Source organism: Sminthopsis crassicaudata, chromosome 4 (assembly GCF_048593235.1).
Source record: "Sminthopsis crassicaudata isolate SCR6 chromosome 4, ASM4859323v1, whole genome shotgun sequence".
Lineage (NCBI taxonomy): Eukaryota > Metazoa > Chordata > Mammalia > Dasyuromorphia > Dasyuridae > Sminthopsis > Sminthopsis crassicaudata.
The window spans coordinates 427,375,686-427,395,980 of record NC_133620.1 but is presented as its reverse complement, the minus strand read 5'-3'; the positions used below and the strand labels follow the sequence as shown (position 1 = coordinate 427,395,980).

The 20,295-nt window shown below is 58.3% G+C and overlaps 2 protein-coding genes across 3 annotated transcripts; both read right to left on the bottom strand.

Annotated features, from left to right (window-relative positions):
• Nucleotides 1–2: 2 nt before the first annotated feature.
• On the bottom strand, nucleotides 3–9,748 carry CYB561D1 (cytochrome b561 family member D1). 2 transcript variants are annotated; one of them, XM_074262914.1, is made up of 3 exons: nucleotides 9,510–9,748; nucleotides 7,358–7,395; nucleotides 3–6,991 (listed from the first exon to the last, which is right to left on the bottom strand). In XM_074262914.1, exons 1-3 carry the CDS (start codon nucleotides 9,667–9,669, stop codon nucleotides 6,488–6,490), a joined length of 702 nt encoding a protein of 233 aa, XP_074119015.1. In that variant the 5' UTR covers nucleotides 9,670–9,748; the 3' UTR covers nucleotides 3–6,487. The 2 variants fall into 2 exon arrangements, with proteins under 2 accessions (XP_074119015.1, XP_074119016.1); XM_074262915.1 differs by having other exon boundaries at nucleotides 9,506–9,642.
• A 650-nt stretch (nucleotides 9,749–10,398) lies between these two features.
• On the bottom strand, nucleotides 10,399–18,912 carry ATXN7L2 (ataxin 7 like 2). The gene is made up of 11 exons (XM_074262901.1): nucleotides 18,751–18,912; nucleotides 16,924–16,992; nucleotides 16,496–16,600; nucleotides 16,019–16,217; nucleotides 15,494–15,798; nucleotides 14,705–14,787; nucleotides 14,183–14,430; nucleotides 13,160–13,358; nucleotides 12,772–12,893; nucleotides 11,639–12,434; nucleotides 10,399–10,559 (listed from the first exon to the last, which is right to left on the bottom strand). Exons 1-11 carry the CDS (start codon nucleotides 18,875–18,877, stop codon nucleotides 10,545–10,547), a joined length of 2,268 nt encoding a protein of 755 aa, XP_074119002.1. The 5' UTR covers nucleotides 18,878–18,912; the 3' UTR covers nucleotides 10,399–10,544.
• Between the last annotated feature and the right edge of the window lie 1,383 nt (nucleotides 18,913–20,295).

The window sequence follows — 20,295 nt, the reverse complement described above, 5'->3', positions numbered from 1 at the left end:
TGTTGGTTTGTGACTGATTTATTTCTGTAGTAGCTGTGTCAGCTCTGAGTAGGGCCCACTGTTTCCCAGGGGATGTGAAGTATGGGGGAAAGAAAGGTTGTTGATACCAGGGCAGGAGACAGATCCTGGGCATGAACCTGAGCACTGACGAATAACAAATTCTGGCAAATGAGAATCTGATCACTGAAAACCTTACAGAAAGTTGCACTTCCCCAAGCCCCACAGTTAGCAGACCTGCTTCAGGGCCCAGATCACCATTCTGGCTCCCTAGTCTTCAGGGCTGGCTGTATTCTGATGCCATTCTAGTCTGGGCTCTCAAGTCACTGGCTCAGGCAACAGGCCCCAGTGTGGTATTCATTAGGTGCCATGAAAAATGTTTGGATCGCATTAAATAATGCCAGGTAGTTGGGAACCTTTAAAAAAGGTTATTTACATTACTTTAAGCCATAGAATTTCCATTGGTTAGACTGCTAATATGTGCTGGGCATTGCCTGGGATAGAATTACAGTTCCCACCTTTTTTAGTACCTATATTTCTGTTAGAAACCAAAATAGTATTCCCCAACCTGAATTTAACACACTTTCTGGCTACTCATAGGTGTATGTCCTTATTACAGAAGGTACCACAAAAAAGGAATGTCAGGAAGTCTGAATAATCTTAGTGATCAACAGCATCATTTTTAGGAAGCACTTTTGGCCAAGGGTCCGTGTTATCCCAGGGCTGGATCTGTCCCTGAGCCTGTTCTGGTGCTCTTCTTTACACAGTCCTAAGGAGGTTTAAAGCGCTAGCTCATGGTCTTTGCCCATAAACAGTTTCTCAGATCCCGGCTGGCATTTCTCCTTCTGCTTATTAGACACAGTGCTGCTCTCTCTTTGGCTCCCGTTCTTATTTAGCACTGCTGGGGATCCATACAACAGCTGCCTCATCTCAGAATGGAGAAAGATAGGCTAAGAGTCCTCGGAGTCTCCCAGCCAGAAATCTGCTCTCCTCTCTCCCCAGTCTGATCTATGAACTCCTCCTTCCCTCTTTGCAACTGCAGTCCCTTTATTGCTTATCTCGTTTCCCAGGAAACCAATAGGCGAGCCTCTCTCCTCCCACCCACAATGTAGAAACAGCTTAGGCCCCAGCAGCAGGACTGGCAGCTTCTCTGGGCTGGCCCCAGTGAGCTCTTAAGCTTGTGCTGAACTCTCCCTCTCCAGGGTACTGAGAGGAAAACTAAATCATCTGCCAGAGTCAAGCCTCTTCATCATTCCTATGTCAGATGAAAAAGGTCAAGTGCTGGAGATGGAGCGAAGACCCTGCGCTCACTCCCCAGCCTTCCTTTGGCAAGGCTCTTGCCTTTGGAAGCCATGGCCTAGAGGGAAGTGCCTGCCCAAAAAGCAAGCCAGACTTGAACGTGAAAATTCTAAGAGATTAATTCCAATACAACAAGCATTTATTAAGGGCTAGGGCACTGTCCTAGGACTGTGGCAGTAAAACGGAACAAGTCCTGTCTTGGTGAGGGGATGGAACAGACGTGGTAGTGAGCAACCCCCACTGCCCAAAATGGACTAGGAAATGTTAAATCAAGGGTGCTCTGGGCCGCTTCTTCCTCAGCTATTCCCCTGAAGTTGTCAATTTGGCCACGAGCTTATATGTGCAGCCTAACTGTACTTAATTGTGGCCCCCCCTACAGCAATAGGTCAGCTTTGGAATCGGTTTTATGTCCAAAAGACCAGGGCACCACTCACCTTTACTTAATGAAAGCAATAATGAAGTCCCTTGATAGGACAAAGTACTCTTAAGTGACATCGGAAAAGGGAGAGACGGGAAGAAAAAAAACAAGTTAACTTGGCTCTAGGAAATTCTGACTGGGAGCCAAGGAGATGAAAAAGAATCCTGGTCTTTGCTCCTAGACAAATTTCGGGTCCAACAGAACCATTCCAGGGACTCTCCAGACAGAGGTTTGCACTCTCTGCTCTCCAAGTTGTGCCCTCTGGCTTAGTGCCAGTCTCCAAAATTAGTCCAGCCCCTGTTGGCTATCTAAACAATTACAGGCTCCAGCATAGGCTCTGGTGACCACATTAGCCCATTAAGCTGAACACCAGCTCATGTCTTCATGCCCCACGCTGGCAAGGACTGTGCTGCCCAAAATGTCCAACTACAGTTTCATTCCTGGATCCCGGGACAGAGAGAAACAATTAGGATGAAAAATGAATACTCAGGTCTCTCTGCTGCTGTATTACTCTAGCCCTTCTGTTTCTACTAGCCCTGGCAGACTTACTGGCTATTCAGAGACAAATGGAATGGAAATTATTCTTTCCCTAATGCAAATGGAACAGCTTTCAGGGCTTTTTTTTTTTTTTTTTTTTTCCCTTTCCCTTTTAATTTCAATAGAAAGCTTTGGGAAAGAATAGGATTGTGATCCAGGTTCCAACAGCCTGAGGCTGGCAAAATGAAACAACAACCCAAGAAGGAAGTCTTGGGTTTCTGGGTAGAAAAGGCCCCCTCCTGTAAAGGGGAACTAGGGAGACCTTCAGAAAATTCCCAATATCACAATAAAAGCTTATCTGAGCACCTATTTTGAGCATAGAGGCAGCAAAAGGATGAAAATGATCAAATACCACCATTTTATACATGGATAGTGCTTTATGTCTTTTAAAGTGCTTTCATTATCTGTTACAGCAGCTTATGGTCACACAGCATTTACAGTTACAATGCACTTTCATATCCATCATTTTGATGTGATCCTCACAACCACCCTATGAGGTAGGTAGTACAAGATATCCCCATTTTACAGATGACTTTGCAGATTCTTGTTAAGTGACTTGAAAGTGGCAAGAGTTTCAGAATTTGAACCTAGCATGTTCTTCACTGGACCTGTCTCCTTCTCTCCAAATAACCCTTGCCACACTTTCGGAAGTTGCGTAGGTCATTTGGTGGCAGAGCCCAGGTCTGATTTGGGGTGTCCCATTCTTCCCACCAGAAGACATAAGTCAGACAAACAGAGCCCTGAGCTCTGGAAGGAAGCACCCTCAGAAAAGCCAGGGCTAGGGTATTCAGACCCCAGCCAGCCGCAGCCAGCCCCTTACACCTCTGTTGTCTGTGCCTTGTCTTGGGGGCCCCTGTAGGACACCAGAATTCCATCCTCTCACTGAGAAAGGAGAGACTCCTCAATGAAAGGCTTAGATAAGACTCCTCCTTTCCTTCCCAGCAAGATACCACCCCATGGGGGGTGGGGGACGTGGGGAGGAGATATAAAGGCTGCCTGACTCAGCCTTCAAAGTGCTTAGAGATCTGGAGCTGAGAGGCACCGTCACCCTGTCAGCTAATGATTATTATTAATTCTGAGCAGACCTTGGCACAGCAGCCAGCTGTCTCAGGGAAGGGGGCCTGGATCTCCCACACTGAGGTTTCAAAAAGAAGCTATGTGGAGTTTGTGCATGGGAGGGCAAAAGAATGAAAATAGAAGAAAGGGCATAAGGCAGGCCTAGGAATAAGGGGTGAGGGCAGGGAGGAGAGGATGCGATCTCGGATGGTAGAGTGGTGGGCCACAGAAGGGAGAGGGGAAGCAGGCTTCTCCCACAGCTCAGAACAGGGAAGAAGGGTTGAAGGAGGGTCTGGGGGCAGGAGCACAGTCCCATTTTCTTCTCAGGCTGTGTGAGGGAGCCAGGAGAACTATGGGGGGAAGTCTTAATCCAAAATCAAATGAAATGGCTTGATTTCGAAAACATTTAAATTTTATACATCTAGTATCCTTAATATTGACTTTGAACTGAATTACAAATTTATTCCAGAGATTCAGAGTGTAGGGATCCAATATGCAAAGTTGTGCAAATGGCATGCAAATATTTTTGAAATCCAAGCACTCTGACTTAAAATTATGGCGAGCAGCCCTCCCCAGTCACGGGATATGGCCGGTCAGGGGGACAGTGGTCGGCCATGGGCCTCTGCCTCCTTTCTTTGAAGCCAAGCCTCCCAGATGGAGGAAGCAGAAGAGGGGGTGATGGAGGAAGCGACAAGCAGCCGGCAGCTCCTACCATCCCAGCTGGAGGGACAGAGCCCTGGCACGGAGGGCTAATGGGGGTCCAGCTGCTGTGGCTGGCTGGGAAGCCAGGTGGAAAGGGGGGCGGGGGCGGGGGAGGTGACTTCTGCCAAGGCAGAGGGCTCCCCCTGGTGATGGTCGGCCCACATGACAGCCAGCCGGCCAGACGGGCCTTCCCCATTCCATCCCAAGCCAGTCCCTGGCTCCCCAAGGCCAGTGCAGAGCACAGGGGTGGGGGAGGCCGGAAGGCCGTGGCAGCTGGGGCCCGTCCCCTCACAGAACTGAAATGGCTTCTCCTCATCGATGGCCGGGAATAGACATCAGCTGGCACAGCCCACGCAAACTGCCGGCTGGCTGTCAGCAACCCGCCTGACCGCCCCCTCACCACCTGGGAGGTTACACCACCCCAGCAGGCTCATCCTTGAGTGCAGTGCCGGGGTTTAGCTCTCAGGCCCAGCGGGCCACAGTCTCCCTTTGGCGGGAGCAAGTGGGACCAGGTCCCCACTACCAGCCCCGCTCGGAAGGGTGGGGGCAATGGGATGGACAGCTGGGGGCCAGCCCCTCTAGTAGCTGAGAACCCTCCCTTCTCCTTGCCTCCATAACTCCTCTGTCCCAACATGGACAGAGAACACAATCTGTAAAGAAGAACGCTTTCCCTTTCTGCTCAGCAAAGTTAAGGTTCCCCCACAAATTTCCACTGTAGAAGAAGAGTACAAAGCAGGAAGAACAGAGCCCAGCCCTGCAGGTAGCTCACCCGCACAGTCATTGAGGGCTGCTCGGCAATGGGAAGGCCCCTTGGTCACTTCCTAGGCCTGAGGACAATGTCCCATGTGGGAGGGACTCTTGCCCTTCTCTGGCTCATTCTGTGGGCCTTTCCATCCTTCCCTTCATCCTGCTGATGCATCGTACTGGGCATTGTCACCTGCCAGGAAGGTGTCTAAGAACTTCATCCCAAACCCATCCACTATTCCTAGAAGTTCCAGCCCCAGATCTTTTCTTGTCATTAACGCCAGCACTCCTGGGGAATCCCCTGGGCTCTTCCTTCAGTCCCTTCTGTGATGGACTTCCCCAAAGTCTTGCCCTGCTCCGGGGCTCAGTCCCGTTTGACTAAGAAGGACTAAAACAGACCTCTTAAGTGACCACAGTTTGCCAGTTAGGTACCCTGACACAAAGAAAAGGCCTAGAAACCACAACCAGATCTCACTTTAGAGTCGTCTATCCCTTGACACCTAGAACTAAATTCAATCCACCAAGAACCTGGGCCCAAACCCTGACCATCCAAGACACAATGTGACAAGAGATGGGGTCTAAGAAAGGATCAAAAATGGAGGAGGGAATACACTACACCCACACAAACTGACCCATTCATCTTGGCACCCACTAAACAGTCAATCCAAACTCTTCCTGTCTCTCAAGAGATTTTGCAGATACCTCTGGGGTCACCCTCCTTTCCTAGGGACGGTATTTAAGGGGAAGAGGAAGATCCAGCAAGCCCCAGGACCCAGCCTGACATAGCTAAGCACAGGCTGCTTCCTCTGAAACCCGCCCTTAAAAGGGTGCTCAGTTCTCCTGTCCCAACCAAGGTGGATGAGCTTTGACTAGCGGGTGGCCTGCCAAGGAAAGGGATGGCTGAGTTTTCCGATCCCCATCCCCACCCAAAGTGTTAAAGTGACTCTAGTGCTTCACCATCTGGAGTCTTGAACACCTCAAATAGTCCCAGGCTGGCCCGGTCCCTTGCCAACTCCAAAGCCTGGTCACTCTGTACCTGAGAAGAGGCCCCCGATATACTCCTCTCCAATGAAGGCAGCCCCAAGTAAACCTAAGAATGACCACCCTGGGTCAGCCCCATGGTCCAGGCCCCATGAAGATCTGTCTCTAGGATGAGGGCACCAAGGGATGTGTTATGGGAAGGCAGAGGTGCCATCCTCAAAGTCAGAAGGACTGACAGAAGGACTGATTCTAGAGACAGTCTGATACAATGCCCTCATACTAGAGGTAAGGAAGGGGGGGTCCTCCCCAGCACCTGAAAGCTGAGCCAAAGCCCCTCAGCTAGTTTGTGACAGAGCTGGAAGGAGGGGTAACCAGGACTCCTGACTCCTCCCCTGTGTCTCTCTAGTAGGTTGGGATATGCATCTATCACTAGCTTCCATTCACAAACAAATATAACCTCACCCCTCAATAACCTCAACCAACTATAGAGGAACCCCAGTTCTTCATAATGCCCTGACCAAAAGGCCACAAACTGGGGTCTAGGCTCTCTATTCCTTATCATCTTCTTCCACCCAATTCTGGTGTATTTCTGGGCTTTTCAGTCACCATCCAACAGCAATCTGAGTTCCTAAAATATGAGGTTGCCTCATTGGGTTGGAGGAATAATATAGGAAAAGCCATAGAAGAAGAAACTAACTGCTGGGGGAGTGGGGAGCTAAGGGAGAAGGAAGGGATCCAGGTAGGAGTGCAGATTCAGATTTCCATTTTCTTCTTTGGCAAATAGGCGCTGGAGATCTGATGCATGATCACCAGGGCTGGATAGACAGGCAGGAACAAGCACAGGTACCAGGCGGCCCCTTTGATCTGGGCCTGGAACCATGCCGAGTACATGCCCAGGAGCACGGTAAGTGTGGCCATCAGGTAGACCGCCAGCCCACAAGTCAGATGGTAGAGTTTGAGGCGAGCCACCCGAGAGACCCTGGCTGCCCGGGGGCACAGGAGGCCGAGCCCACACAAGGCTTGCCCGAGGGTGGCCAGCAGCGTCAGGGCCCCCACACAGCTGTGCCAGGACACAAGGTGGGGCAGTTCACTTCGGATCCTGCTAGAGACGATGAAGGCCAGGCCCAGGAAAGCACACAGGACGGTCAGGGTCTGCCCTGCCCAGTGCAGTCGGATGCGGGCCTTGCGAGAGCAGAAGAAGAACGGAGAGTGGTCGGGAGAGAGGAGCAGGATGGCTTCAGCCATGCACAGGCAGAACTGCAAATATAAACGAGGACGTCTTAAATGGCCCGGCCTCACAGAAAGGAGGGACAAAGGGAGGGGCAGAGAGGGACCCCACTCCGGGAGGAAAAACAGAAGGGGGGGGGTCACCTAACCGAGAAGACAGAACAGTCTACAATCTGGCCTCTGGGGAGAGAGTCCAGACTGCTGACCCCGCAGCATGACCACCCACTGGGGGAGAGGGCCCCCAAAGTGGGCACAGACCATGAGGCCAGTTTTCATAACTCCATGTCCCAAGTGGCCGCTACTCCAGCTCCCAATCATCAGGGAAGGGGCTGAGAGACCTAGGGAAACAATCCCCAGCAAAAAAGGAACGGATCTGGAGGAGAAATGTAAACTCACCGCCAATGCCATGAATACAGGGTGCCAAGAAAAGAGACCTAGAAACCAAAAAGAACAGGCTGAGAGCCCCAGCTCCATCTCTGCATCCCAAAGGGGTCCCTCTCCTAAGAGATTCTAGATTTGTGATAGAGATTAGAGGCAAAAGGAACCACCAGAGCTTTCTCGAGCCTTAGTACCCGTGCCCCCCTTCCCCCCCCCCACTTGCTCGGGCTTTCCTGGCCGGGCTTCCGATTCTCACCAGGATCCTTCTTCACCCTTCCCGAGAGAACTTTGACCCTTACAGGAGGTCGCTTGGCATTAACCACTGCCCCCAAACTCACACTTTTCTTCGGATCCTCTATCTTCTCTCCCCACACTGGCCTCAAGCAGCCTCCTCCTGCCTAGAAAGTCCTCCGCCAGAGTCTCTCGGAGCCTGCCCCTCCCTCTCTGGCGCCACCTGCAGGACCCTGTCCCCCTTTTCTCCTCGGAGCCCACCCCTCTTTCTAGGACTCCACCCCCCATGGCCCGATCTCTAAGGTCTGCCCCTCCTTCTGGCGCCTCATTTCTCAATCAGTGGTTCTGCCCATACCCTTCCCTGGTCTTACACCCAGAACCCTCGCCACCCCCCAAGCTCTCCACACACACACACACTCTCTCTCTCTCTCTCTCTCTCTCTCTCTCTCTCTCTCTCTCTCTCTCTCTCTCTCTCTCTCTCTCTCTCTCTCTCTCTCTCTCTCACACTCCCTCTTCCCCTCCCTCCCTCCCTCCTTTTCTCTCTCTCTCTCTCCCCCCTCCTTTTCTCTCTCTCTTCTCCCCCCCCCTTCGCCCCAGGGAGCCACTGCCCAGACTCCTCTCTAACCCCACCTGCAGTGGCTCTCCAGGCTTTCTTTCTCATACCCACTCTAAGGAATTTTTCCTGTCCCACTCCTCCCTCTCTCGACCCCTCCCCGCCCGACCCTGAAGCCCTGTCCTTCCTTCATTCTAGATCTCATCCCCAAGAATTTCTCTCCCCTCTCTCTAGTCCCACCACCCCGAGGCTGCCCCTCCCCCGCTCCAGTCTGCAGGAAGCCCTCTGTTTCCAGCCCCCCCCCCCAGGAGCACGCCCCCTTCCCTCACTATCTAGGAGGCCGCCCTCCCTTCGGAGTCTCTGAATTTGAGGGTGAGAGAACTAGCCCAAGCCGTGCACAAAAGAAATTCTGCCCGGGACATCAGGAGGAGGACGTCCCTCCCCCCGCCAGGCAGCCCGTCCCCTTCGGAACCGCTCCATTCTTTATGCCATAAAACTTAAGTCATGCTTTCTGCCACCCAAGGCAGCGCCCGCCTGGGTCTGGACCCCTGGCACTACAGAGCGAGCGGACCCCTCCACCACGTGGCGGAGGCCCCGCCTCCCTGGCTCCTCCTCCCCCCAGAACATCACCACCCCCCGGTCTTTGAACAGATGCTCCTTCCAAGGCAAGGACCGCAGACCCTTCCCTTTCCAGGAGACGCTTCTTTCCTCAGTCCCAGCCCGCCAGAAACTCGCTCTTCTCCTCTTAGCCCTGCCCCAGTGGAAGTATTCAAGTATCTCCTGGCTCCGCCCCCAAGGATCTGCTCAGCCCCTCTGGTCCCTCTCATTGGAAGCCTGTCTTTCATTCATTCTCCGACCCCGCCCCCAAGGACCTGGTCAGCCCCTCACTCTCTGACACCAACTCCCTGGAAGTCAGCCCTTCATTCATTCTCTGGCCCCGCCCCCACGAAGCTGCTCTGCCCCGCCTTTCCCCCCCGCTGACCTCAACTCCTAGGAAGCTGGCCCTTTGATCATTCTCTAGCCCCACCCGAGAGCCTGCTTGGTCCAGTCTCTTCCTCTCTAGCCTCATTCCAATGGAAGCCTGTCTTTCATTCATTTGCTGGCCCCGCCCCTAAAGAACCCCTCTGGCCTGTCCCCCGCCCCCTTCCGTCCCATCTCACAAAAAATCTGACTTTCATTCATTTTCTAGCTCCACCCCAAGAACCTCCCCTGCAGCGTCCCTCCCTCTGTATCCCCATCCCACTGGAAGCCCGCCTTTCATTCATTCCCTAGCCCCGCCCCAAGGAACCTATCTTACCCCACCCCTCGCCTTTTAGCCCCGCCCCACGGCCCTTCCTTCTTCCGCGGCCCCGCCCCTCTCTTCAATTCCGTTCCACCCTTACTCACTGGTCCCGGGTCGGGACAATACGGTCAGGAATAGGGTGAAGCCTAAAGCCACCAGATGCGCCAGAATGCCGCTGCCGCAGCGCAACCAGCGGGCCAGCCGGGGCTCCCTGGAGGCGGCCGAGGACGAAAGCGGAATGGGCCCCACGGCCGGGGATTGCATGGCCGCGCTGCGGGGGGCCGGCTTCTCCCAGCCGCCCGGCCGCCGCTTCCGGGTTCCTGAGCGTAGCGTCAGGGACCGCGGCGGGAGCGGCTCCTCCCCCGGGACGCGGTCGGCGGCGCAGCGGTGTCGCCAGCAGCGCCCTCTGGCGCCCTGGGGAGAGACCCGCGGTCCCAGAAGTGCGCCGCCCTGCCCTGGGAAGGAGACCCGGAGCAAGGGAAGCCCGCCTAGGGCCCCGGCACCTCTCCCCTAGCAAACCCTGGCTCCGAGGCCCCAAACGCAGCGCAACTCGGTGCAGCCCGAGCCCTCGGTACAGGGTCCGAGGGGCCGCCCCCGTGATGCCACATCCCTCCAGACGCCCCTACACACACTTCACGCCTCCCGCGATCGGGGCACTAGCCACCCCCGAGGCTACGGGCCTTCCCTAGAGCCTGGACAAAGGCACTCCGAGAGGGGCCTGCGGGGCAAGGGAGAGCCCTCCCCCCCTCAGTCTAGCAGTAGCTCGGAAGGAAGAGCCCAAGGGAAAGCCTCACCCAAGAGGGCTGGGGGAGGGGCAGCCCAGCCGGGGGATCAGCCCTGTCCCTAGCACACCCCTCCAAGGAGAACCCCCGAGATCCTCGTAAGTGGGGCGAACCCCATTTCTGGCTGCTGACACGGGGAGGAAGGCGATCTTTCCATTTATCCCTTTTCTGTTTTGTCGTGAGAATGTTTGGCAGTAACAGAACAGGGAGACAGTCTTGAGGTATTTTTATAGTTTTTTTTTCTTAAAAAAAATAATATAAAGTTATAAAAAGCGGCAGCAGCAGCAGCCTGGGGCCTGGATCCTGGAGAGGGAGGAGGCGCTGGCAGCTCCGTTGCGGTGGGCAGGCACTTTCTCATTAATGCGCTTTTGACTGCAGGAAGACAAGAGGCAAGAAAGACCCGTGGGGGGGAGCAGCACTGACCTGGGAGAGCCTGTCCTTCCTAGCCCTGGCTGGGCAAGGAGCCGGATGCAGGAACCTAAATGCGGCAACTCTGCCTAAGGAGGTCTGACGGTGGCCATCCGAGGTCACCAGCCCTTGGCAAGGGCTCCTGGGTCTTGTCTCTCCCTGCTATCCCCAAGAAGACAGGCCTGGTTGGAGAGTTGTGGAATCTACACTTTCCCTTCTTAGCCAGAAGTCCTCAGGGTGAATAATAAGCATTTTCAAGTTTCCAAAGAATTTTCTGCAAAGCCTGAACTAGTGGGCACACACTGGGAAGATGGGAGGCTGGGAGCGGGAAGACCAGCGTGTAGGGAGCAGAATCCCCCAGACACACACCCCTCCTCCCAAAAACAATCCCGATTCTGGTATTAGAAGCTGCACTGGGGCTGCCATATACCCGGTCTGGTACATGATGCAGACGCAGACACAGTGCCGTGGACACGTCATCTCCAAGTTCCTGGGCAGCCTGACAACTCTGGGCTAAGCGAGGCCGTCCTCCGCAGATGGAAATCTACCAGCAGATAGCCCTTCCTGAACCCTCTCTGGGCTACCCATGCTGGCCAGATGGCTCAAGCTGCTTCCATCCTTTCCCAGGATGACTCAAGTTCCTAGAACCCAGGCATCTTTTCCCATGGAAACTGAGGCAATTCTCAGTCACTGCAGGAAGGGCCAGCCCCGATCCCAGAGATGCATCCCCCTTCATGACAGGAGGTGGAAAGCACCATCTATTGTACCAGGTTCTAGAGCTAGAGCAGGCTCACCAAACCAAGATTACATCTTGGAACAACCCAACCTCCCCCCTCTTCCCCCCCAGAGAGTCCCTGGGAATCCATGTTGCTTCTCCTTTCTAATCCTTCCTTTTCCTGCCCCTCTCCCCTTCCATGTCCATCTGTCCTTCTTGCCCATACGAGTGTCCCTTGTGTTAGTTATTTGTCCAACAAGAAAGGGCAAGGAAGGGCCCGATCTGGTCGTCCCCCGCCCCAAACCCCTCCTTCCAGCACACTGGGTACCTTCAGGGTGGTGCACTTCTCCTCAAAGCCCAAGGCCGGGCTGGGCTTCTTCCTGCGCACAGAGCAGGCCGCGTCGGCCGCCGGGGGCCCCGCGGGGCAGTGCTTTGCCTTCACTGGCCGGCAGTAGGTGGCCAGGTTTTTCCTCTTCTTGGCCTCTTCCTCAGAGAGGCAGTTAGGCTGTAGAGCTTTGGCTGGATGGCCAGCTCCCCCCCGGTTCTCCAGCTGGGAGGCCTTGACGGGTGCTGGGGGTGCATGTGGGGAGCCCCGACAGTCCAGGGGCCCTGCCCGTTTCACCCGGGGTCCCACTGCCCCATTGAGCCCTATGCCCAGGGCCGGCTTAGTCTTGGCAGGGAGGGCTCGGCAGCCCGCAGGTTTGCCTTTCCCAGGAGAATCCAGGATACAGGTCCGTTTGAAGGCTGCGGGGCCGGGGGACAACTTCCGCTTGCGGGATGGGACCTCCACGTCAGTCCCATCCTTGCCCTTGGACAGCTTGCTGGCCTTGGAAGGAGGCAGCTTACTGAAGGAGGGTGATGGGGTGTTGGCGGGCAGCGGCGAGGTGATGGCCTGACTCCCACCCATACACTCTGCCTGGCTGCAGGCGGCCCCCACGCTGGGAGAGCCTGCAGGGTAGCCAGGGGCCGGGTTGTCCTTTGTGATGGGTGCAGAGGGTGGGAAGGGGGGCCTGTGACCGGGGCCGGAAAGGCGAGGGCAGGTGCCGGCCGAAGAAGGGCTCAGGGGAACAGGTGGAGGGGAGACGAGGAGGTGGGACGGGGGCTCGGCGGCCGGCGGGATCTTCCTGTGGAGAAAAAGAGGGCGGCCTGAGTCCCAGAGCCCCAGGTCCCCACCCCCACCTTAACAGCACACAAATGCTAAGCTCTGCTGCCACCTGCTGGCGAGAGGCGGAAGGAGTATAGAGGGGAGGGCAGAGCCCCCTCCCTGCTCTTTCAGCCTGCTCCCATGCCTCTCTCCCCTTCTCTGCCCTGCCCTAACTCAAGCCCAAAAGACCCCAGGTGCTCCTTGGGAAGAACAATAGCAGCGATCAGGTGAGACCATGGAGTCTTCTCTAGAGATGGAGTGGGGAGGCCTAGAGAACCTCCAGCCTAGCTTCTCCCAGGGGCCCAATGGGGGCTTACTTCCACATGTGGGAGCTGAGATGCCGCTCCAGCATGGAGCTGAGCGCTGAGCAGAAGCGGTCCAGTCGCCTACTGAACACGTAACAGCCAGGGCTCACCAGCCGACTCCCGAAGGTGCAGAACTAGACGTCATAAAAGGAAAGGGCCGGTCAGTGGGCCTGTGCCCTTGCAGCTGGCCGAGCCCAGGGAACACACACGCGCGGGGACGCATGTGCTCACTGACTGAAAGGAGAGAACGTGGATTGGACAGTAAAAGAAAAGAGGAAGACCCAGATCACGGGGGTAAACCCCATGGCTCTGGGAGGGCTGGCTCAACTCCACAGCCAGTGCCCAGGACTGAAGGCCCACCACCCGCTGCCCTCACTCACCACTCGCTGCCCACACTCACCGCCTGCGGCCGAGGGGGCCGAGTTGCATAATGACAGTCCGGGACATGGTGGAAATCATCGGGTGCTACTTCTTCCTCGCTCTCCTCGCTAGAAGCCTGGGCCCCACCCCGAGGCAGAGGGAAGGGAAATAGGCCTGGGTCTCGATCGCCGCCACAGGGGCCTTCGTCATCTAGCTCACTCTCCGAGGAGACCCGAGACCTAGAAGGGCCAGAGAGAACAGGGAGAAGTCTCTAAAAGCCCGCCTGGCACTGACAAGCTCCCCGAGCCAGTAGAGGAGGGGACAGGAGCAGCCTCTCTGCCCCGCTGTCCACACTGACTGGCCCGTCATCCACACCGGCCCCCCGACCACTCTCCTGCCTCTTCCAAAGCCCTGCTCCAAAGGCACTTCCAGAAATCCCAGTGCTCGTCCTGCCAGGAAACCCTGTTCTCCCCCAGCTCCAAGCACTGTCCATAAAGCCGGGCCTCCTGAACAGCCAGGTGCCTCTGTCCTGAGACAGGAGTGTGTCCCACTCCGCTGCTCCAAAAGAAGCCCGCTGAGGGGAGGAGGGACAGTACTGAGTGCCCACCTTATAGGGCCTGTCCCTTCTAAAAGCAGGATTGGTCTGATCGTCCGTCAGAACTCCAAAGGGGCCTTATCCAAGATGGCAATGGGCTCCATGCTTCTTTCCCAAAATACAGGTCCTATCACCCTTCTGCCTGATCCCCTATAGCTCCCAGCCCAAGTCTTAAGCTCTAGAAATTTCCTTTGGAAAGGACCCTTTATGACAAAGAGCCAGGATAGCCACCATCAGCCTGGACACCAGGGCCAGGTCAGGGGCCGCCTCACCAGCACCCCTTCACTGCTTCTCCCATCTCTGCCCCTCCCCCCCTCCCCAGTGAGAGTGCACCTAAGTTGACAGTCTCTGAAAAGTAGACGGGCTGACCCCTGGAAGACAGCAGATCCTGAGTGTCCCCAGGGGCTCCTGCCACCCCCCACATCTTCTAGGTCTCTCGGGAATCTCGCAGTAGGGCGGGGCCCTTACCGAGGCAGTGCACAGTAAGGGTAGGTCTGCTTGGCCCTGGCTGTAAAGGTGCTGCCAGGCAGAGCGGCCGCTGCCTGAGCTGAGGAGGGCAGCTCCTGAGAGAGGCGCTCGGTGCCCAGGTCCTTGCGCCCAGGGCTCTTCTCTTTGGGGGACTCCCCTTTTCGGGAATTGGCCTTCAGCTCGGCCACCAGCACATCAAAGTCCTTGGCCCGGCCCTGGACCTCCCGGCGCTGATGCACTGAGTGAATCTGGAACGAGGTTTGAGGGAGCTCTACGCAAGTGCTCCGGGTGAGGCGTCAGACCGGGCCCCCCAGGCTCCCAAGACACATGTGGGGCGTGGGCCATACAACTCTGCTTGATTTCTCCCGGGGGGCCTCAGGTAAGCACCATCACCCCACCTGCTGGTCCCTCTGCTGACCCTCTGTCTTCTCCCAATCTGGAGGGACAGCCCTGTCCCCGGCTCTTCTCGGTCTGGGACTCCCCCCAACTTTTCTTTCCCGACCCCCCACCACCAGGGGATACCTTGCAGGTCAGCAGGCGGGTACAGATCTTTTTGGTCTCTGGGTTCACTACCCCACACTGCCTGTTCAGATCACACTCCTTCCCTGCAGAGAGAGAGCAGGCAGCCTCAACTTGGTGCACAGCTCCTACAGGCCCGGGATAGCTTCATGCGGCCCCAGGTGAGGGGGTCTCAGTCTCCCCACCAACTGTCCTAGGAACAACATGGGACTTAGGCTGAAGCTGCCTTTGGCTCTCCCTGAGTGTCAAGCTTGGGGGGATAGGAGACACCCAGTGACTCCACTCAGGAAAATGGAGAGGCTGTGATCCCTTTGTGGGCATCCAAACCCAAAGCAAACGGGAGGAAGTAGGACCAACACCTATCAGGAAATAAAAGTGGTATCTTGTGCCTGGAGCACTAGTTAATGAGGGGAAATCAGTAGCCTGGTACCCTCAGAATGAAAGGGGAGAGGGGAGAGAGAGATGGAAATCACGTTGTGAAAGAAAACTCTCTACATGCCATCGTTGTGCTCAAAGCATGAGCCTCTCAGCCGCCAGCAAGGTAACCCCAAAGGGCTCTGACCTGTGCTAGCCAAAAAGACCCCTTCCCTTTGGAGATGACCAGTGAGTGCAGGAGGCAGGGAGGGGTGCAAGGCAGGCAGCATGTGGCTCCTAAACAGGTCGGACGCCTTCTCTCTCACTAAGGCCTCCCCTCCAGACTCCCCAACCTGCCACCGCTAAGGACGACCCCTCCAGAGAGCAGAGGCGAATCACCCTACCCTAGTCATTCCTGCCTCCAAAAGAACAACTCACGCGCCATCTTCTTGTGGGCCTTGGGCTGAAGCCTGGCAACACTGGGCTCCTTCTCTGGGGGGCTACCACTCTCGGCCTGGGGGCTAGGCCCCTCGATGAGAACTGAGTCGTTGTTCCCTTTGCTGGGAAGCTCTTTGGAAGAGGGAGCTGGGGGGGGTTTCCCAGGGGCATCCTTAGTAAGACCACTGGGTGGGCCAAGGAAAGTGGAATGGGGAGTCAGAGGCTTGGGATTCACTCTGATTCCTTGACCATCAGGTTTAGGGAGACTGGAAATCTTCTCCAAATTCACCACAGGCACGAAGAGGCTGGAAGGAAAGAGTGGAGACAGGCTGAAGAGAGAGGAAAAGGCCTCCCCTAGACAGAGGCACTATCCTCAAGGGGGGTCTCTGCCTTCTGGAGACTGAGAAGGGAGTGGGTGGGGACAGGTTGTTCTTTCTTCAGCCTCAGGGCAGTGCCCTCAGCCAGCCTGCTGGCACACCTCCTCCCCTGACCTGAGCCCGCGAGGTGCCCTCAGCCTCTCCTTACCAGAGGTTGTCCTTCTGTGCCTTCTCAGGCGGGTGATTAGCCCGACCGCGGCCCCCTTGCACCTTCTCCTTTGAGGAGGCTTTGGCGGGGCCTTGGCCCCCACAGGCTGGGCCCTGCCCATTTACCGCGTGGCATTTCTGAGAGGTGGCAGAGGCCTGAGCCCGTGCATACAGTTTGCTGAGGGGCCCGTGTCTTCTTTCTGTCACAAAAGAGGGCAAAGCAACCGGGAGTGAATGGCAGCGGCCGCCCCCTTCCTTCCACCTCCTGCTCACAGGTCCCTGTCTCGCGTGCAGTCCTGGGCCCTCACCCTGACTTCAGAATGGCCTTTTGGGGACCCTCTTCCTCCACGCTGTGTGGCCATATCTCAATCCCAGGCCGCAGCCTCCTCCCCCCGTTTTCTCTCTGGGCAGGTGGCTTCCTGCGCTCCCTCCCCCTCCGGCCCTCCCTTCCCGTGCTCCCAGCCCACCAGCCCCTCACCGCAGTGCTTCTGGAAAGCTTGAGGCTTCACCACTTGGCTGCAGTGGTTGCACACGACCAGGTAGAACTCATCGTGGGCAGGGCAGTGCCCAAAGATGGACATGTCTGCAACGACAGGTGCGCCCATCACTCTGGGCTCCCGCTCTGTCTCCCCCAAGGCCCCGGGCCTGACCCCCCAGAAGGCCCCTCGCTTCCCGAGCTCTGTGAGATGGGCCCGGCGGCCACACTTCTTCCCTCTGGATGAGGAATCACCCCGTGACCCGATGCTTCCGAAGCGGCCTCCTCTGATGAGGAGTGAGGGTGAAGGGGCCTAACACCGTCCAGGCCAGCCTCCACCACTTTACAGATCCGCACACTGAGGCCTAGAAAGGCGAGCAAATCTGCCCCAGACCCCGGGGCCGCACTGGCCGGTCTGCCCAGAGGCCCACCTTCTTTTATGAGGGTCATGGCGTCCAACTTCTTCTTCCCATTCTTGTTGCTGTCCTCCAGCTCAGCCCCTGAGAGAGACACACAGCCTGTGAGCACCACTTCCCTTCTGCGGGAGCCCCTCGGTATGCTTGGGTGGCTGGAGACCGCCGTCCAGTGCTCTCCTCCATGCTAGTGGAGCCCGCACCCTCGGGGGAGGACCACAAATATTTACTGAGGCTCAGAATTATTGGGGGCGTCCACCTTGACAGAACCAGCTCCTTGCACTCCGAGGTTCTACTCCATGTTCTACTGCTGACTTACTGGTCAAATCCCACCTCCCGAAGGAGTGTTTTCCCATCCGAAGAGGAAGGTGCCTCCTCTCCCTCCCCCACCATGACTTCCAGCCTGGAGACTTTCGCCCAGCCTCAGAATCTCTGCTCCGTTTGTCACATTCTGTCCCTGGGCCCTAAGTAGCCATTCTCCAAGTTATCCAGGACACCTCCCGGCCTCCAGGTCCTGCCCAGCGGCCTTGATCCCACACAGAAAAAGCCCCTGCGGTCCTGGGGCCCTGTGCCCTCCAAAGCCTGCAGCCTTCTGGGCTGGGGGCGTCCACTCCAGACCCGGAGCTGGACAAGCGGCCAGGGCCGGAGCAGACCCCTGAGGGAGAGCCCCCGCTGCCCTGCCTCCGTGCTGGGCAAGCCCCTCCCTCCCTGCGGGCAGCTCCGGGCACGGGATGACCACCTCTCTGGGCTGCGCCAGGCAGCCCTGTCCAGCCTCCCCCCACCCCAACCACCTACTCTGACTCCCCCCCTCCTCTGCGCCCCCTCCTTGTCCCTTGGGGGAAAAAATCAATTCTGAGTCAACTGCCTGATTCTATTTCCGGTTCCAAATGCGCCCAGACCGTGACAAAGGTCCCGTCCGCACCTCGCCGGCCCAGGGCAGGCTGGGGTGGGCCGGGATCCCACGGGGGCTTTCCCGCCCCTCGAGGCACCGGCTTTTCCTGCGCCGCCCCCCACCCCGGGCTAAGTGGGTTGTTGACAGTCTTATATAATCGCCAGAAGTGGGGGTGCGGGGTTTGAGAGGGGGTGTGCGTTCTTGCTTTACAAAGTCCGTCAAGTGCAAGCAGGAGGGATAATGGAAGGGGATGGAGCGGGGGAGCCGTCTCAAGAGAACAAGTGTCAGCAGAGACTGCTCCATGCGGTCTCGTCCTCCGCCTCGCGCTCGCAAACTTCTTCTGGGGTGCGGCGCCCGCTGTCACCCCCAGAGGCCGGGGAGCCCAGGTGCCTCTTGGGGGCTCCGAGACAAAGATCACGGGAAGTCAACGCCGGCCCGCTGGCTTCCCGAGCGGCGAGGGTCAGGGGTCTGGGGGGGAGGGATGGCGGCGCCGGGGGTTGGCGAGGGGGCGGCCGGCGGGGGGCTGCGGGCGCCGAGGAGGAGGAGCGAGCACGGGGGGCCACGGGGAGCAGGGGAAGCGGGGTGCGTGGGAAACACGTGGAAGAGGACTGAAGCGGAGAGAAGCGGGGGGCGGGCGCGGGAGGGGCGGAAGCGGGGGCCGGGCGGCAGACGAGGAGGGCGGGCGGAGGCTGCAGTACAGCGGGCGGGGACGGGCGGCGGAGGTCGGGCCGGCGGAGCTGGGTGGGCTGCGGGCCGGCCGGGCGGCGCTAGGACCCGGGGGCGCGGCGGCGGCGGAGCGGGCGGGCACTAGGACCCGGCGGATCCTTTGTTTGGGGGGCCGGGGAGCCGGACGGCGGCTCCCGTCGGCGGCTCCCCTCAGCCAGCGGGGGCCGGGAGGGGGGGAGGGGAGGCATCGGCCAGGGCCCCGGGGCACTGGGGGGGGCTTCACTCACCGTCGGCCGCGGGCAGGTCGGCCCGCTCCACCCACGAGCTCCAGCTCTGTCCCGCGAAGTCATCGAGACTCGGCACCCGCCGCTCCAGAGCGGCCATTGCTGCCGCCGCGCGTTCACGCACCGCCATCACCGCCACGGACGCGCGCCCGCCCCGGCGCCTCCGCGCGCCCCCCCGGCTTCCCCTCCGCCCCACCGCGGGCACGCCCCCCACAGGCCGCCCTGCACCCCGCGCAGGCGTGGCGCAGGCCGACGGCTCTCCGTCTCTCGCCTCCGCCCACCCGCACAGCCTGCTGGGAAATGTAGTCCTGGCAGGGGTGGGGAGGATGCTTAGGCTGCTCATAGGCAGGGTCCCCGGGACGTGCGCGGTGGCTCGCGGCGGAGTTCCCCCCCGGCCCCGAGTCGTCCGGCCTCCGAGTGATGTGGCCCGGCTCACAGTCTCCCGGAACACACGCGCGCCCTCCTCGGTGCTTCCCCCCCCCCCCTCCACGTAACCCCACTCGTGATGGCTACTTGGCCCAGCAGTCGGCCGGCCGACCCTCCCCCGAGTTCCACGTCCGTGTCGGAGGCTCCCTCCCGGCGGGCGGCGGGATGGGTGGGTGGGGTCAGCCGAGAGGGCAGGGGGAGGCTGCGGGGAGGATGGGCTGAAGGACGCCGAAGGGGGCGGGGTAGGGCTGGGGGCGGGAGGATCACATCCGCTGGTGGCAGCCTCCGTGGGGCTGCTGGAAGCCACACCCCTTCCCCGGAGCCGGGCAGAGGGGATGGGAGGGGACGCCGGGATTGGGGGAGCTGGCCCGGATCACCTGTCAAGATGACAGAAGGCTACCTCCGAGCCCCAGCCAGCCCCGGAGCCTGGCGTGGCCCTGAGGCAGCTGGTGTTTGCGGCATCACTGCTGAGATCGCTTCCCCTTCCTCCCTTCCCCCCCACCCCCGCGCCTCCTCCGAGGGGCTGCGATCAATACCCCTCATCCCAGCCTCTTCCCAAACCCCAGCTGGGCCCCGACTCCATCCATCATTTTGGCTCCCTTTTCTAATGAATATTTTCTCCCCTGGAAGGGCTGCTCCTGGAGCCTAGCGTGGGGAGATTGCTCATCGGAGCTGTCATCCCCTTTGCTCAGGCCTGCGAAGGACCTTAATCACGCGCTCTTTCTTCTCGGCGGATGAAAAGTCGCTCCCCGCTGTACCCCCATCTCATTAAAGGGGTAGAATGCTGACCCCGCTCCCCGTAGGAAACGGAGATGGGTTTCCTCCCCGACCCTTCCCCACCACACGCTGCCCTCCGGCTCTTCCGCCAGACGGAGGCCGCCGGTGCGCACGGACCGAGGTCTTCGGCTCTGCCCGAAAAGTCTCTTCTCCCCTTCCCACCTCGAGGAAGGATTCGTCTCTAGGAGTCGGTGAGGGTGAAGCACAGGAGTGGGGGGAAGGGCGGAATGAAGTCACAGTCATCGGAAACCCAAACCGCTGCTTTCCCCGGGCCTGTGGGTCCGGTCCTGAGCCGAGCCAGCCGCTCTCAGGCAGCTGGGCCCGGGCTCTCCGGCCAGGCTGCCT